The sequence below is a fragment of the Lissotriton vulgaris genome, chromosome 4_1 (assembly GCF_964263255.1).
Source record: "Lissotriton vulgaris chromosome 4_1, aLisVul1.2, whole genome shotgun sequence".
Lineage (NCBI taxonomy): Eukaryota > Metazoa > Chordata > Amphibia > Caudata > Salamandridae > Lissotriton > Lissotriton vulgaris.
Window position 1 is genome coordinate 1807355674 of NC_141691.1, and position 18519 is coordinate 1807374192.

At 45.9% G+C, this 18519-nt stretch overlaps 1 protein-coding gene across 1 annotated transcript in view; it reads left to right on the plus strand.

Annotated features, from left to right (window-relative positions):
* Positions 1-18519, plus strand: part of LOC147724585 (fibrocystin-L-like) — a 505554-nt gene that overhangs the window by 466144 nt on the left and 20891 nt on the right. The window contains exon 78 of the mRNA XM_086918064.1: positions 6948-7104. Within this exon, the coding sequence (XP_086774190.1) occupies positions 6948-7104 (157 nt within the window). The remainder of the gene's footprint in view (positions 1-6947; positions 7105-18519) is intronic.

Consider the following 18519-nt stretch of genomic DNA (forward strand, 5'->3'; position numbering starts at 1 on the left):
GATAAACATTAAAGAATATTTTTAAAAGGCAAAAAGTATTATAACCGAAAACTGCAGATACGTAAATAGAAAGCATTATAGAATGTCAACATAATAGATGCACACATATTGAAAATTACAAATATATACTTTGCAAATTAGTTAAAACAAATATATGACATCTCACATCAAACACCATGTTTCACACACTCAAAGAAAAATCATAACACTTTGATAGTCCAAAACACACACACACAGGCACGTACCAAAACATAGGTGATCTATGGCTCCGCGGTGTCCCACAGCACACAGCAGGAGGTCAGAGCCTGAGGTGTAGGCTTTACATGCTTTCAGTTTCATTGTTTGTTAGGTGTGTTTTTATTTTCTTCTGGTGAGACCTATTCCCTCTTCTTGTCAAAAGATAGTTCTACGTGGATTAGGCTGCGATTTCCACGTATGCAATATAGAAATATATCTGTGATGTACACCTAAAATCTGGCCAGCAAATTACAAGTAGTAATTTAAGGGTTGTAATTTGAGTTGGGCTTGTTGACACCCCTCAGTCTACGGAATGGGTTAATCTATTAGTTCTACGAGGTGTAAATCTCCTCCGGGAGTTTGTGAATTGCATCTAGGCAGAGATTGACTCCTAGGTACTGGCACACATCTATGGTTGTGGGAAACTCTGCAAGTCACATCTACTCGCAGCCAAATGTTGCTGAATTGGATCCTTGGATTGTAAGAACTTATGAAGAATTGGACCTACTTATCTGCAAGCCAGGTGGGCTGTCTGAACAAATGCCAGTGGGGGCGTGGTTGCTGTGCTGACGCCTCCTTTGTCCATTCTTTGGAAGAGAATACTGCAGCTCTCTGAAAGTTAGGAGCAAATGTCCCCCCTGCTCTTATCAGTTCAGGGGCCAAATGCAAATTGGGTTTCTTCCTTCAGGCCTAAGATAGCTATTTACGTCTTGCCTGATATTTATTATAATACACCCATCATATCTGCTTGTTTATTGCACATTGTTTTAGAACACCACAAATGAGAATGGGGCCCAGATTCACTAAAATTCGAGCAGAGCAGCACTGCATGTACCAATTCAACCAGCATTTGGTAAATGTTTAACAATTCTAGGGCACAGTATTCAACACGCATTTACAATGCAATGGTCTCGGAATTATTAAAGGTAGAGCTATTGGCATTGCTCATGACCTTTTTTTTTAAAATCATAAATAAATGGCATTGTCATTTACACTGCCAATAGCTTAATCGCTCGCATATGCATGACCTATTGCATTTACACCCACACAGAGCCACCCACACAGAGTCATTCACATAGAGCCACCCACACACACCAAGCCACCTACACAGAGCCACCCTCACACAGTCACCCACACATAGAGCCACCTACAAAACAGGATAAATGAGTGCAATCAGGGGGCAGAACGCCTTCATCTATCGAATCCCCCTCTCCCACCCGGCCCCACCGCTCTTACCTGAACGGGCCGCTCCTGGTACCAGTGTCTGCCCAGCTAGTATCCACAGTACAAGTGTTTGCCCCGCCAGTACATTCAGTAACCAGTGTATTCTCCGCCAATACCCTCAGTACCAGTGTTTGCCACACTATTACCTGTCTGCCAGGCGCGGTGCGTCCATTGGGGCGTGGGGGCGTAGCCCCCCCGCCCGCCCGCAGCTCCCGCAGCATTTCTGTTGAAAGACGCCAAGGCAGGAGAACTGACATTCCAATCATGTCAGTCAGCATGACATCACATTGCCCACCCCCTTCAGAGTCTGAAGGGGGTGGGCGGGTTGGCGTCATGTTGACTGACATGATGATGTCACTAGGGCAAGCAACACAAGTACGCATGAGTGGGGACGGAGGGTGAATTTTTTGCCCACGCATGCGCACTTGCGTTTGCGCTTTTTTGCGAATGCCCATTATGGACGTGCTGTGGGCGAAGAGAAACCTGTGCCCTAAGCGCCAGCATTGGCTGCGAGGGCTGCCAGTCTCCATTTGTGCCGTGAGGCGCCAAGGGGTCGGGGAACAGAGGTGGCGTAGACCCGGACCGGCGGTAACTGAGGTAAGTTTTGTTTTTTATATTTAATATAATATAGTCAGCACCAGGCCAGGGCTCTCTCCAGGAGCACATGCACATCACAGGATTCCTGGCAATGAATGAAGTAGAGGAAATGGAGAGAATAGATAAGATAGGGTGGTAGTGAAAGAGATACACTGCAGCGACCCAGAGAGGGGGAGTCAAGAAAATGGGGTGGGGAGGAGGGGTTATAGGGGATTGGAAGAACAATGTATGTCCTCGGTGTTCAGTTTTTTTTATCCCATTGTAGCGGGCAAGCATCTCTTCTTTGTGCTCAGACGGGGTCACTCCCGCATGCCCCCCCTTGCCATAAGAGGTGCCGGGAGAGTGCCACTGCTGGGGGGCGAGGCCTTTCTGGCAGGAACCACACCACATCCCTCGAGTTCCAGCACACCCCCAGCACACTGCAGCCCCCACCACCGGCAGTCACCTTCCACATCTGCTCACCTGGGTGTCACCTGCATTGCCTCTGGGCCCCCTCAGCGTGCTCCCCCAAAGTTCAGCAAGTCTGAGGGGGCAGCATGCCAGCAGAGGTTGGGGGCCACGGCACCCAAGAACTGCAAATCTCCCAGAGTTGCTGTTATATCCACGGTGCTGCGCAGCCAACAAATGATGAATGGAACATTCTAGCGCGGCCCTTCTAATGAGTAAAACCTCAAGGAGCATTTTAATTCCCATTTCTCTTTTCACAGCAGAAAAGTAAATCTGTTTATACTGATAAAGTTAACTGTTCGCGCCCGGTTCATATAACTCACAATGTTGATATTTTCAGGAAAAAAACGAACATTAGGTTAACGCAGGCCTGTAAATTTCCCAGATGGCTAGTTAAATTATGCAAACATCCATAATAAGGAAAGTAATGTGTGGAAATACGCTATGGGAAAATCACTGCATTTAAGCAGACCAGGAATCCATTAACTTAATTTTGCTAGTTCGCATTTTAATAATAATCATGCTAAATTCATGTGCCACTTTAGATAGCGCGTCTGTGTTTTCTGAACACTGTAAAACACATACCTTACTATTATTGAATTTAAAGGTTCTCAATTGACTGGCCCTGGCAGGATGGGAGGCAGAGTTGGCCCTGCCGGATGTGGTCTTGTGCCTTTTATGTTACAGCAGAAGACAGCATTGCACATTTGGCTTATTGAGCAATCTTGCCGGCTTAGGTGTTCACCGTGTGCCTCACAGCTTATGTTCTCTACTAAAACAAAATAAAAGGATTGGTGGGTGAAAATGTAAAGAGTTGTGCTAATGTAAGGAGAATGATAAGACTGAGAATGCAGAAAATGAGGGTCGTAGTTGACTGGCAATATGGTGAGAAAGAAGAGAGAAACACTGATAGGTAGAGAATGTTTAGATCAAGGGACCATGAAAGCAGAGGAGGAAGTGAGGCAAGGCCGAGAATGCAGAGAGGACAGAGCTGGACTGGTAATGTAGAGTCAGATGGCAGAGATATCCTTGCCAAACAGAGAACAAGATACTACATCTATAGTGAGAGAGAGCTGCATTGTAAGAATAGACTTAAACTTAACCTGTACGGGGAAGGCACAGCTAAGAAAATAATACAGGCAGGAATTTAGACTAAATACGATTGGTGTAAAGTGGGCAGATGACAGATGAAACCGAGTATGAGTGGGGAAGCGAAGGTAGGTCTGTGCTAAAAGTGTAGAGACCCACTTTCGCTCGCAACGGTGCAGTATGCAAATCAGTTTACGCCCCACTACTTTCCAATGTCACCAGCCGCCCCTGCTGTCTGCTCTGTGAATACCCTCAGTACCAGTGTCAATACCCACAGTACCAATGTTTGCCCCACCAGTACCCTCAGTAACAGTATCTATCCCGCCAGTACCCTCAAGACCAGCGTCTGCCCCTCCAGTACTTCTAATCCGGAATCAACGCCAGTGTGGCGCGGCCGCGGGTCCAAGCACATTGTTGAAACCCTCTGAGCTGCACTGAGTTGCGCTGATGTCGCTTCCCAACAATCTTCTCTGTTTTGGCTTTTCTCTGGAGTTCCCTCCGTGATTCGTCGCAGAAGGGTCGGCTGCGCCAGCCCGGACAGCACCAGGAGGAGACTGGGGTAATAAGATGTATTTTACAATCAGCCAGTTATCAGGGGAGGACCAGGGCGCTGTATCAATACGCAGAAGTGGATGTTCCCCTTAGGATGGGAGGCTTTCCTGCGCGCCGGGAGCGTGTTTAATGGTGTGTGCACGGCGGGGGCTTCTCCCTAATAGAGAGTTCACCGGTGCGCTCCCACTTGCCCGTGATTGGCTCTTTCCAACCTGCGCTTCTCGGCTCTTCCACTTCAGTGTGGGATGCTGCGCTCAGCCCCACGGATCTGTGGAAGGAAGGCGAGGATCCGCGGAGAGCTGACTGCGGAGGGCTCCGAAGGACCCAGTGATACAGGGGCAGGGGCGTGCGGGCCCCGAGGGAGCTCGGCCGGCCAGTCCAGTGCGCACCCGGGGACTGTGAACTGAGGCTTCTCTGGCATCTGTACCAGGTCCGCAGAGCTACACGAGTGCGTCTGGCATCTGTGCCAGGTCCGCGGAGGTACGCGAGTGCCTGGGAACCTCGGGAAGCTGTTGGTGGTCCCGGGAGAGTGGGGTGTTAGAGCCCTAGGGGGAGCTGTGTCTGTTTTAGGGTCTTTCAAGAGCTGTGGGTACAGGCGCCTCAGAGAGTTGAAAGTGTCAGGGCGCTAGGGAGAGCTCCGAGAGCCAATGTCCTATCGGGTAACTGTGGGTGCCAGGGTCATCGGAGAAATGTGAGTGTCAGATTGCTAGAGTGGAGCAGTGGTTGCTAGGGCGCTGGGACACTGCGAGCGGCAGGGGCCACAGAAGATTGTCAGTGCCAGGGCCCCAAGAGAGCTGTGTGTGCCAGGGCTCTCAGAGAACTCTTAATATCGCGACCCTCAGAGAACAGCCAGTGCCAGGGCCCTCGGAGAGCTATGAGTGCCAGGGCCCCAAGAGAGCTGTGAGTGTCAGGGTCCTCAATGAGTTGTGAGTGTCAGGGCCCTCAGAGAGCTGTGAGTGCCAGGGCCCTCAGAGAGCTGTTAGTGCTAGGTTCCTCTAGCGCTTTGAGGGCAGGAGCCTCAGGCAGCTGAGAGTACAAGAGTGTTAGAGAGCTGAAGCTTACACTCTCTGTGAAGAGGCGTGGATGCCCGGGCCACCGGAAGGAGGATAGTTCCAGGCTGTAAGTATTGGGGTTGACCGATCCGGGTGCATGGTTCCTCGATTACTGCAGAGGGTATGGCTCGCTCTGAAGGCAAAGCCCTTAGCCTGTTGTTGGTGCCAAGGATGCTCGTGCAATAGTGAAAGCCCGCAACCTCGAACAGCGTCATTAAGTAAACAGGCAAAAAAACAAACGGGACAGAAGCACGAAAAATGGCACACGGGAGGAAGGGAAAACCAGACGTGCGGGCGGAGGGAAGGGGTTGCCAAACAGGGAGTCAGAGGCAAGAAACAACAGCACAAACAGGGGGGCGGCACGAAGAAAGGCACAAACAGGGGAGCAGAGGCTTACCTCATGTCCTGGTAGATGCTGCTTGACCAGCAAAATGGCGCCCGCCAGCTTCAGAATTTTTCGGATTCGGGGCGGGGTTTTGCTGTTTTGAGTGACAGACAACGTCACTGTCTAAAGAACAGCAAAACTTACGCCCCCAAATCCGAAAAAGACGGGGCTTCTTTGGAGGGACGGCTCTCTCCTCCAATGGCTGGCCTCCGTTTAGGAAGCCAGCCAATGGTGGAGAGACAGGGCAGGGAGGCGGGTTCTGAAGCCCTACTAAGTAACATTAAATCTCCGGACCGGAAGCTGCTTTGCAGCTTATAGATCCCTCGACCTAAAAACAGGTGTACGCTAAGATTATCAATGGCTGTCACACAAAAAAAGCCGTTTTGGCATGAGCACATATAGAATATAGCAGTTTTGCATAAGCAAGTACAACTTAGGGTCATTGTGCAAAGCCGAGCAAAAGGCATCTTACAGACGTTTTCCACTGTATGTATTTGTTCAAAGAGCAGATAACTGCTTAAGAGGGAATTACATAGACTTCACATGCTTTCCTTTGCTCTAAGGTTTCACTAAAGCCAGTTCATACTGTGTTAAGAGAACTGGCCTTGCATGGAAAGGTGCTTTTCATTGGTCCCCGCATTACATCTGTTTTGCATACAGTGGTGTAGCAAGCACTTTGGCCGCCTGTGGCAGTCCCCGTGTTTGCCTCCCCTCTGCATCAAAGAGCGAGGGTGTGTTGGTGAGATGTTTTGCATTTGCTGCCCCTCGTGGCCAATTGAAGAGTGGGGGGCGATTGCCACCCGGAGACGGCAGGTAAGAGTGGAGGGAGTATGCCATCCCAAAACTCGTGCCGCCCTGTGCGCACGGCCTTCGTGCCCCGCTAGCGATGACAGTGTTTGTATACATTAACAGAGGTTTCGCACTATGTGACACAGTGTAGTTTTGTTATCTGCTTTGTGTAATGTTGTGGGCCCTAGACACTGCTTGGTATGTTACTGAATTGGCCTCGAGCACATGCACTCGGGCCCCTTTATTACCAGGCCCATGTCACCTTTGACGTCTGTAGTGGATGGGTGTGGGGTGAGTGTATATCCAACCATTAGGGGGGTGGCTGGTAAACCAGTACCTGCTGTGACCAGGACACAACACATTGACGCCATCATTTTAGCACAAAAAAATGTTGCATGGGAAATCTGGTTAATGCTTTTATTTTACCAAGAGTTGTGTCACACGAGAATAAGCGCAAAATATGAAATGACTCCTTATGGTAAATCTGTTATGTAAAATATTATCATTAGTTATTTCCATTTTAATGCACAATGAGAAAGAGAAGACAAAAACGAATGTCATTCTTTGCATTTCAGAACAACTGCGTGGCTGTTAGTGCCAGTGCATTGACCTTGACAGCCAAACTTAAGAACTCAGCAAATGCATATGTTGCTGGTGGACTCACAGGAAACACCACCATTCCATTCAGCAGCTGCTGGGCCAACTACACTGATCTTGTTTTGGTTCCATCTGGTAAGAATCGTTCTTAGTCTACTGCATTGATTTATTTAGTTAGGTTGTGATATGCGTAGTATGTGGATATTGTTGCACAAAGCGATATTGAAGTGAAATCGTCATACTATCTTACAATTCGAAATTGCTGGTACCGTTTTTCATATGATAAATGTGTCAAAGTAATTGTTCAAGTCATTTCATGTTAACACTCTCTGCCTATCTGTTTTTCCCTTTTCTAAACGCGTGAAATGCCAGTGGCCCCATCCCAGAAAGTGCCCCTGGGGCTCACAGCCATTTAGAACAGAAACGGCTATAGATACATGTGTGCCCCTTCCTGCAAGACTGATAGCGCTGGCAGTCTCTTAAGAAGGCTTTCCCACATTTGCCCCATGCAGGAGAGGGAAACACTTTGCCTCTGCACTTGTGCTGTACTATGGACGTGGACGCAGAGCAAAGAAGCCATCAGAAGTGCACAGACCACTCCTCAAAGTGCACTGTCAGTGTGCTCCCTAAAGGCAGCCTTCTGGGATGCTTAGAGGGTCTCAAGGACCACACAGACCCCGCCTGCATGTGTGCAGGGAGATCTCTGTATCCCTTTGAAGTTCAGGTGGGTGCAAGGTGCACAGTGAGAGACAAAAGAGCTGCTACGAACAGGCACCCAGTCTTTCACTAATGCACTGGGGGCGACTCACTGATGGTGATGAGACCCAGTGCCCCGGTGTCCACTTGGAGCACCTTGTCAAAGATGCGCAGCGGTGCAGGCCAGTGCTAAACACCTTACCATAATACAATGTTTCTATTACCAGATATAATGACTTGCAATGAATGGATGAAAGGCAGAGTTTCATCCAGGCTTTGTCTTACTCAGCCTCATAAATCTAATGTCACTCCAGTGTCAGAACCGAAAGCTTAACTTGCTGTGCCTTTCAAAATGTCTCTTTGTTAAGAGGGAAACAATCTTTCTTGGTTGAAGAAGGACACAAGACTGTAAGTTGGACACTGAAGGATATGTACAGGCTTTCGGTCATCTATCAGATAGCCCTTTTTCATTTTCAAACAGACCCTTGGTGTGGTTTTCCCCTAACTTTTGGCTTCAACTCTCCTGTATTTGCTGACTTGGGTTTTGCTGGGGTTAGGTCCATATGCACCGGACTGGTCCTTGTGAATTCCATTTGGTGACTGGAGAAGTGCAGATGGTTGTTTGCGAGTATACGGTAAGAATGGGCGGAAAATCCGTTCCGCTCGCGGATTTTGCGGATTTTTGGTAAATTTGCAATCCGCGAACTCTCGCGAATTTAACGAAAATCCGCAGATTCGCACGCAGCAGATTTTTTTGCTTGGTGATACAATATTGCGGCGTGCGGCGTTCACTTACCGTCATTCAGCGTTTGCCGAGTTGTTTTTCTCGATATTTTGCGAGTGCTGCGCCATTTTGGATCTTGCTGCAGGATCCCGCTGGAGTTTGGCGACGCATCGCGAGAGTTCGCAATTGCAAACATGTAGCTGCGGCGGGCAGCAACAATCTCGCACTCGCGAAATTACAAAATTTGCAATTCTGCACAAGAAATCCACCAGCAAGCAGCATGAACCTTCTGAAAATGATAATTTTTATCAGAATAACTCCTCAGGTTGACATTTGCCTGCACTTTTTTGGATTTGAGGCCTTTTTGACTTTCTTTGGATCACTTTTTGATTAGAAATCAACTTTCACAAGTAAGTTTGTTTGGGGCATTACAGTTGCTGTTCTGCAGAAAAACGAGTTTTGCAAAACTGAAAGCACTCAGCAGGTGCAAAAGTTCACTCATCATTAGTAACCATTCCCTGTAGTGCTTCCTGAGGGGCCCCTCCAGAGTTCAGTTTCCTACGTACAGTTGCTGTTCTGCAGAAAAACGAGTTTTGCAAAACTGAAAGCACTCAGCAGGTGCAAAAGTTCAAACTCATAATTAGTAACAATTCCCTGTAGGGCTTCCTGAGGGGCCCCTCCAGAGTTCAGTTGCCTGCTTGCAACTATTCTATGACCCTGCTTTGACCCTCACAGCAGGCTCATAGAATATCTACAAGTAGGCCACAAAGGTCCTCGGAAAAAAAATTGCACTGCAACAGAAAGCAAATTACAGATAAGGAAGCAGGTGCCAGACAGGAAATTTAAATTCAGTGACACATTAATCAACCCCAAATTAATTCATGTCAGTTGAAGCAGGGCAGGTGTGCTTGCTTTTCCCCCCATAATCTACAGTGATGAATCAGAGGGTAGCAGTGATGTACCAGAGGGTGGCATGGGTGAATCAGAGGGTGGCAGTGGTGAAACAGAGGGTCCTGTGAACCTGTGATGATGAACCAGACGTAGAAACAACAAAGTTGCGACCTTTGCGAGCCGACAAGTAAGTTTGCAATTGCGAACTGGTACAAAACCCTCGCAAACTGGCAGAAACCCTTGCGAACACAAAAAAAAATCCGCAAATTCGTGAGAGTTTGCAGATTTTGCGGATTGCGAGTTGGCAAATACGCAAATTCGCGAACGCCAAATTCGCAAAATTCGCCCATGCTTAGTATACGGCAAACTGACCTAGGAACCCAAGTGTTTATCAGTTCCAAGTTCTGAAGAGAACCCATAAATAAAGGCACGGGTTAGAAACACGTCGACAACAGCACAACATACAAGCGATTAATAAGGCAGTGTAATCAGGAAAATAATAACAAATTTGACAAATCAGCCCCGTGGTTATAAGAGCAGTGCATGGTGAGGTTGCTTGGACCATTTGTTCAGGAGTAGACAAGTAATTACAATTTATGTTAAGTTAGGTGTTCTCCTGTTTGGACAAATATATTCCAGAATTGTGAGTGTTGATTTGTATTGTCATAACTGATGTGCATATTTATATTGAATTTTGTTCATTATTGTGTGTAACAGTTTCTGTTCATGTATGTTGGATGGGTTTATGTACTGAGTATATGTAGGCTCCTGTAAATGATGAAATTGTAAAATGACATTATTATATGTCAAATTATATTTGATGACCACTGTTATTAAATAGAATGTTTAATAAAAATTGAGTATGTTTAAAGAGTCAGTTAATATTGGCAATTGTTGTTTTCGACTTTTAGAAATATGGAATTTTCTTGCATTGGCCATTTGGTGCCTGTAGCCTGTCTCTGGTCACATGACTGTGTGCAGTTCGCAGTTGGGTTTTGTGTATTCCTCCTAGACAGCCACACACAATCTGAGCTTAGGTGTGACTGAATGGACCATAACTTACCAAATGGGAGGGAGGTGCTGGGCCCAGCCTCACTTACACCTAATATTCTGTGCCCTGTCTCCACACAAAGGGCTGCATATCCCCTGTTGTTAGTCTAAAGTTAGGGCAGGGAAGGCAGGGCATTAGGGCACTTGCAGGGCATGCCGCTAGAAGCTTGTCCCCACTTCAAAGGCACATCTTTGTATAAAAGAAGCACCTCAGACACCACCACTTCAGTACACTTCTGAACCTGTGTATACTCTGCCAGGAAGAAGGACTGTTGTGCTGCTACAAAGACTGCAACTCTGTTGGACTACTGCTGTGAAAGAACTGCTAATCTGCAGCCTGCTGCCCTCTTGCCTGGGTGGGAAGCACTGGACCTACATCTTTCGAACCCAGAACCAGAGTGACTCCTAGGACTAGTTGGCTGGCCTCTTGATCTGAGCCTCAGGGACATAACTGGATTTCAACAAGCTTATATCTGCGACTGGACTCTGCCATCAGTGAATCTACCCTACCAAGTTGTGCCACCCCAGTCCTGGAGCCTTAGAACTTGGCTTAAGGTACTTTACAGGCCTCTATGGTACTAATGGGACCAACATATCTTGTTAGAACTGGCATCTTTGGCGTGTTTTTCTCCTATCTTTTTTTGCTGCTTACTACCAGTTTTAGACTATGAGCTGGATTTCCTTTTGGTGTTTTTTTTTTTAACTCTGGGCACTTTATCACTGCTTATCAGTGCTAAAGTGCAAGTGCTCACTCTGTAATTTTTTATTATCATTGGTCCCTAGTATATGTGTCCGGGGCTTGTAATTCAAATGCTTCTAGTGACCTGCAGCACTGATTGTGCCACCCATATTAGTAGTCCTGCAAAAATATTTTAGGCCTGCCACTGCAGTGTCTGTGAGTGCCGGTTTAAATTGCCATGCCATCCCGAAAGTGCTCCCACTTGCCAGGCCTAATCTGTCCCTTCTTCTACAAGCAAGGTACCCCTGAGTTATGTTCAAGATAGACCTCTGGGCAGGGTGCAGGGTATTTAAAGGGTAGAATATGTGCTGGTGTGTTTTATATGTCCTGATAGTGAAATCCTGCCAATTTTATTTTTCAATATTGCATGGACTATCTATCCCATAGGCTATCATTGGAGCTTCCTTGTTACATCTTGTGTAACTTGCATTAGGGAAGGGATATAGATTTAGAGTTTGGGCTTTCTGAATTCAGAAATTAAAAATGTATCTTCGAGTGAAGTTGTTTTTTAAATTGTGTGTTAGAAAAAGTGGGCATTTTCTTGCGTTACTATTCTGTGTCTCAGCCTGCCTGTGAAATCGACATCTGGTTTAGGCTGACAGTTGGGCTGTTTGTGCATTCACTCTAGACAGCCGTACAAAGGGACTTGAGGTGTGCCCTGCATATCCTGATGTACCATCACCAGGCTTGTGGGTCTTCTTGAGCTACAGTGGTGGAAGGATTTTTCACTGACTCATAATAGGACTGTGCCTGTCCTCACACAAAGCTGTCTACACTCCACTATAGTGTGTTTGGAGCAAGGTCATGAAAATGCAGGTTCTTGTGCACTACAAAGACTATCCTTTGAACTTCGCCCACTCCTGGTAATCTGGTATAATAACTGGAGCTGTGACCCTACAGTTTTAGAAAACTTTTGGACTGACAACAATCCACCTTTGTACAGCGCACAATCACCCGTAAGGGTCTCTAGGCGCTGGGGGCTGTCGGGAAGATTAAGCAACCTATTGCCCAGAGTCACATGGTGCTGGGCTAATCTGCCGCCGGTGCCAGGGATCGAACCGTGATCCCCAGATTCCGGAGTCAGTCGCCCTAGCCGAAGCGCCACACTTCTTCCTCGAAGAGGAGATTCCACTAAGAAGAAGAGCTGGATAAGCTGTAGGAAAGGAACTGCCAGCTTGTTGCTGTGTTGGACTGGCTTGCTGTTTGCTGCTCCTGTTGTAGAGAGTGAAAGGACTGGACTTTGATTTCATCAAGGGCTTGTGGGGGCTTGCTTCCTGTTAAGGATTCTCAGGCCATCAATGACTTTAAGTGCAGCCCCTGAACTCCTCTCCTGAGAGTTCTGACTTGGCCAAGTGGTGCTAATCCATTTCTGGGCCCTTTGAGGTGGCTTCTGCTGCAGGAAGAGAAGAAGAACCATGCACCAACCTTCAGCACCTAGTTTTCCCACCACAGTCACGCAATGTGGTTGAAAACCCAAAGCAACACCACAGTGCGGCCGAAGCATCAACGAGTCCCGAGCACCATGTCTTTGACGTCTGAGACACCTGCTCCTACTCCAGTGCAGGCCCTGCTGTGCGGCTGAAATTTCGACTTATCACCTGCATCATTGGGAAATTGATGCGGCGCCTTTTACACTGCTGCCAAATCAACTAAGCATAACAGGATTTTACACGCATCACACCTGTGCGCCAAGTCTTCATCAATGTTGCCCAGAAATAAGGAAACGAGGCTGTGTGCCCGAAACTCGACACATCAACTCCCCTTACAGAAAGGAATCAATGTATCACCTCCTGACAGGAAGGAATCGACGCATCATCTCCTCTGGCAGTAATGAATTGATGCATCACCACCCCTGAGAGTAAGGAATCGACACGTTGTTTTGTTTTCGGCACCTCACCTCCCCTGGTTCTGTTTTTGTCTTTTAATTTTGACACAGCCCAGGAACTTTGCACTAAAAAGTGACACATCCATATTTTTCTATGAACTGAACTGCTCAAAACTTTTAAAGTGATATCTTTGCTTGCGTATGTTGGATTTTTCTCATTTGGTCTTGTTTTACTTAGATTAATATTGGTTATTTTTAAACTGATATGGTGTCCATTTGTAGCATTTTCACTGTGTTACTGAATATTTATGTAGAAATGCTTTACACATTGCTTCTGAGATAAGTCTAATTGCTTGTGCCAAGCTACCAATGGGGTGAGAAGGGGTTTTCTTTTAATAGAATAAGGGTCCCTTATTGGACAGTTTGTATGCCACTGCCAACTAGAGAGCCTCTTTGCAAACACATCTCCTCTACTGTGCAGCGCAATCCTTAACAGAAGTGGCGAATCTCAGCTGTTGCATTGATTGGAGCTGTCACATAGACTTGCATTGCTGCCACTGCAAGCATCTCCTACGGAACTGCCATCTCAGCGTAGGCCCTATCATCTCTCATTGATGACAGCATTGACTGTGACACTGGACTCCAAATGACAGACTTTCAGCTCTTAGGAACTGACGAATTTCCCTGAGTGAATGCCACATCTTTGTTGCCGGTCTTTGCATATCAAGCCTCGTCAACAGGATGCCTCGATGACACCGTAGCTTTGCTGCGTCTCGGAACATCGCCTCGCTGAGCGAGATAGATCCATGCAACGCTCCGCAAACCAGGATTTAACATACTATGTTCAGCGGGCCTAACTAGGTCTCTGTAGCCAGTCCACACTACACTGAATTCAGCTTGAACTAGTGACTTTGTTCTGGCCCCATGCAACCAGATAGCCACAGTGGGAGCCTTATGTCTTTTGCCGCTATTTCCTCTATAAACTTTCAAATTCAGTACCTCCATATCTACTAATGGGATTTTTGATGTTTTGGTCTGGCTTTATTCATTACGTTTTGCTATTTTAGGGCCTTATTAATGCTAGGGCGGTCCATGGGACTATCGAAGTCGTGGTAGTAGTCTGACCACCGCTACACTGCAGGACTGCCCGCAGTACTATAAGTGTGGCGGTCAGACTGCCACTGAACTGCCGCTACCGCAATGGATCAAGGATCCTACGGCAGTCTGGCAGCGGTTTGAGGACAAAATATGCTGGTGGTACCAGAGTGGTACCACTGAGCATATTTTGAGGTGCCTCTCCAGTGCCCTTTTCATGGCAGTAGTGCCACCATGAAAAGGGTGGTGGGGAGGCAACAAAGGGGAGCTACGGGTCCCATTCATGCCCATGTGTATGGGGATGCATGCAGTGAGGGCACATATTTCGCCCCCTGTAGCTTTGTATCCCCAGTTCCTGCACAGGAAGGAATGTGTGGCATGGTGCATTCGTCCCTGTGCAAAAAGTGCACTGGTGGTCCCACAATGAGCCTATAAACAGCCCAGCTGCCAAACCGCCACAATGCTGCCTGACCACCATACGACAATATTTCTTGTATTCTGGCAGGCAGGTGGGTGGCGTTGAGTTTCCGTGGTCCTGGAGCAGAGAAGTGGTTTGCCGCCCGCTCCAAGACCACTCAAACTAATTATCAGGCACTTAGTCTAACGAGGCATGGGATCTTTTTGTGTGGTTTCACTGTTTTACAGTTTGAAGTGTTGCACAATTACTCTACACATTGCCTCTAAGTTAAGCCTGACTGCTCTGTGCCAACCTACCAGGGGATGAGCACAGGTGAATTTTTGGGTTAGCTTGTTCCTTACCCTGATTAAGATTGTGGTTGCTGCTTGACTAGGGCTCACACATCAGTCAACCAGTAACCCAATTTAAAACAGTCACCCCAAAAGAAGCTAAAGTTGATTATGATCAGAGTTGTAAAATGCGTCTTTTGAATTTGTGCTTTTTGTCTTATCAGTAGTTATAATTAGAGTATCATAGAAGGAAAGGGGTATCTTGCAGAAAAAGAGAGGTGTAAATCTTGTATATTGTGCTAAAAACCGCCTAATTTATGATGAGCCGGGATTGCAAGACCTCCACCTTCATGTCTTCTGCAACACCCCTTTCCTGCCATGCTCGCCTAATTACGAATATTGACAATCTGCAGTATTGCTGGATTGTCTGAATCTGACAAATGATGTGTGTAAAACAGAATTCCCAGGGAATATTCCGCCGCATATCCATTTTGTGCTTGTAAATTCAATTGATGTACAAATAAGCGTTTGTGAATGTAGACTCACATGATTTTTCATAGAATATAAAAACATATTTCACCCTAAGATGGTATCACAAGTTATGTTTGCACAAATCCTCCCTAATTACTCTTAAAAATTTAACAAAGATTGTCATCAAGCATTTAAATCCCACTTTGCCACCAATTGACATCTGCAGTGCCTAGATGCTACAAACGCGATTGCCTGTGCTGTATGCCTTTGCATTTATTTGGCCAGGTAGCATTTTTAATAAAAAACCCTGAACAAAGTAAACATACAGGAGCCTATTTACAAAGGCTTTTGGAAGCGTGGAAAGTAGTACTTCTGCGGCACTCTTTTACATACACTTACAAGCCTTTGTGAATTGTCCACAAAAACAACTACAGCTGAATAAAATGCAATTGATGTACACTTTGTCCAAATAGAAAGGACTGTGCTCTCTTTGCTCTTTTACTGACTGGGAGTTGATTGTTTCAGGGCCAATTAGAAAAGACACATAAAAGTACATAAATAGTACTCTGTTAGTACTTCTTCCTGCACTCAATCCATTTTGTGTATGGACCTCACAGTGCTTAAGAGCTGTGTTGTTTCGCGTCAGTGCATTGAATGCCTTGATGAATTTGGTATATGTGATAAAATAGGAGCGAAATAAAGACATTACTTACAATTAGTGTATTAACTATTTAGATTAATTAAAGTAGGGGTTTGGAGGGAGCATTAGGGGTAGGAGGAGAACAGAGACGCGATTGGTCATTGGTGCTCCAGCTGCAGCAAATGGGTGCTCTGTGGGACCTTGAATGAGGCGAAGGAGGTGAAGGTATTTAGCACCGTGAGCACCAAATTTCAGAGGAGAGGTTCGAGAAGACTCAACGATCAGAATCTGTATACCGTTGAGAGTGGTTTGAGGCTACTAAGGGATTTATAATCTTCAGATGTAACATGGCAGGCAAAGCTTTGCATGAATTAAGCTGTTGTTGCATCATCAGTGGCTTTCAAGACTGGCCTTAGAAGTTTGAGTTTCTGTTTGTTAGATATAATCAGGTTGCATGGTGTCACAAGAAAAAGTAGGCCTATGACTATGTAGTTTAAATAGGATATATGTGACAACGCATATTAGGGGCAAAGGAGAATTGCGGAAGATTGACCAGGAGAATGCTATGTTGCACCAAATTACTCTCTGATTTTGCTATGGGAATAAAGAGGTGTGTCACATTTTACTTAGGTTCTTTACCTGGTATCTGGTGACGGGGCTGCGAAACAATTAAAATATTCAAGACATTCCAAAGTTGAAAAACATTCACTTACAAGCCTTTGTGAATTGTCCACAAAAACATTGAGAAGTGTGGCTCAATGATTAGAGCGGCAGACTCTGATGCAGAGGTCTAGCCCTGGACCAGGGTTCAATTCCCCGCCTCGGCGGGTCTTGGGCTCAAAAATTCCACGGACCTGATAATTCTCTCCTCGGTGCCTATTCCAATCATGGAGTCCCACTCTGCAACTCTAGCTTGCTTAATCTCCACAACAGCCCCCACAACGCTAAGGATGCCTGGCCTCCACCTTGGGGGTGCCCAGGAGTGGACGCCTCACAGGGAAAGCCAAGATGGGTTCCACAGCGGTATTCGTACAAGCGTCTTGAGACCCTTGCGGGTGAGTAGCGCGCTATACAAGTATCAATTTTATTCTGATGTTTTGAATACAGGAGATAGATTCAGGGTGTCAGAGGGAGGAGTTAATGAAGTCAGACACAGGGCTTGATTTAGAGCTTAGCAGATGAGTTACTCTGTTGCAAAGTGATGTGTATCCCATTAGCCATATTACAAGTGATATACAACATAAAGCACTTGTAATAAGGTGAACAGGATGTCTGTCACTTTAGTGATGGAGTACCTGTCTACGAAACTCTTAATCAGCCATAGAGTCAAAAGTAGGTGATGCAGGGAAGAAAAGGATTGTATGTGTTTGAGGAGCTGGGCAAAGGTGCCCCCATAGCAATCCAGGGATGAATGTCCATTAAGCAGTTAAAAATTTCTTTTTGATGGTAAGAGACGAACAGGAGAAAGAACATTTGGATGTCATCCAAGAAGAAGTGAAAAGAAAAGCCATGTTAGGATGTATGGTGCCCAAGGATATAGCATACACAGAGAAGAGAAATAGACCCAGGACTGAGACTTAAGATATTTGGACTGACAGAGGAGTAGTTTAAAGGAGGAAAGGACGCCAGGTGAAGGGCAAGGAATGGCCAAGCAGAGTGGTAGAATGAAAACGAATTCAGTGCAGAGCGTTCTCTTTCAACTGTGACACGTATTGTTGTTAGTAAAATGAGGTATTATGTTGAATGCCATCAATCGATCAATGGCAGTAAGGTTGGAGGATAAGTGCTTGTGATTGCCGGAGATAATAAAGTTCAGCCCAAGCAGTAGATCCATTTTAGTGGAGTGCAGGACACAGAAGCTAGGATGGAGAGGGTTAAGGATTGTGTATTGTGTGTAGACAGAGTGTGTGTCTCCTGAAATAAAAAAGTGCAAGGGTTTTCCAAAATAATGGGAGATATGAACCAAGTGGTAGTTGAAGGGTGAGGAAGGGTCATTGATTAGTCCCTTCAGCAGTGGCAGGACATTAAAGGTAGGGCCCTAAAAAGAGGGAGTGATGGAAGACTGTGACCAGCCAGGGTTGATCCTTGGAGGTGAACACCAAGAGTTGAACGGTCTGAAAAGGGTTGTCGTAAACTTGAGTATAGATGTTACTTTTCCAACAAATATGGGTGAAAAAAGGTTAAGTTAGGCAGTGTATATCTTGGAGCTGAAGACTATATATAGCAGGTCTGATTTTTGTTTTATACTGCTTCTTCTGTAATTTAACATTTACTAGAGTGATTAAGGCTTGATTAATAATTAATAAAACGTTTTTTTTTGTTTCACCAGTGATTTGTGTCTTCTTTGTTTAACTATTGTACCATATTTGAGGAGCGAAGTAATCACTAATGTGCCATGGTTTGAGAGCACAATAATATACTGGAATGCGTTGGTCAGAATAAACATGCAGAGTTTTTGAGTCTTTACATAAGAGTGGTTTAAACTAAGTTTGTTTTACATTGAGTTTAAATTGTATTGACCAGTGTTGCTATGTCAGAGCTGCAAAGTTGTTGTCTGTCTATGTGTGACATCTCATTACTTTTGGTGTCCTTACGTGTGACCCAAGACTTGTTAATTCTTCATGTGTGACACTTTGACATTTCCTATGTTTATAATAATGCATTTGAGTCCAAGCAATAAAATAAATAGACCAATATATGATGTTTGTGTAACATAATGCTTTGGTAATGGT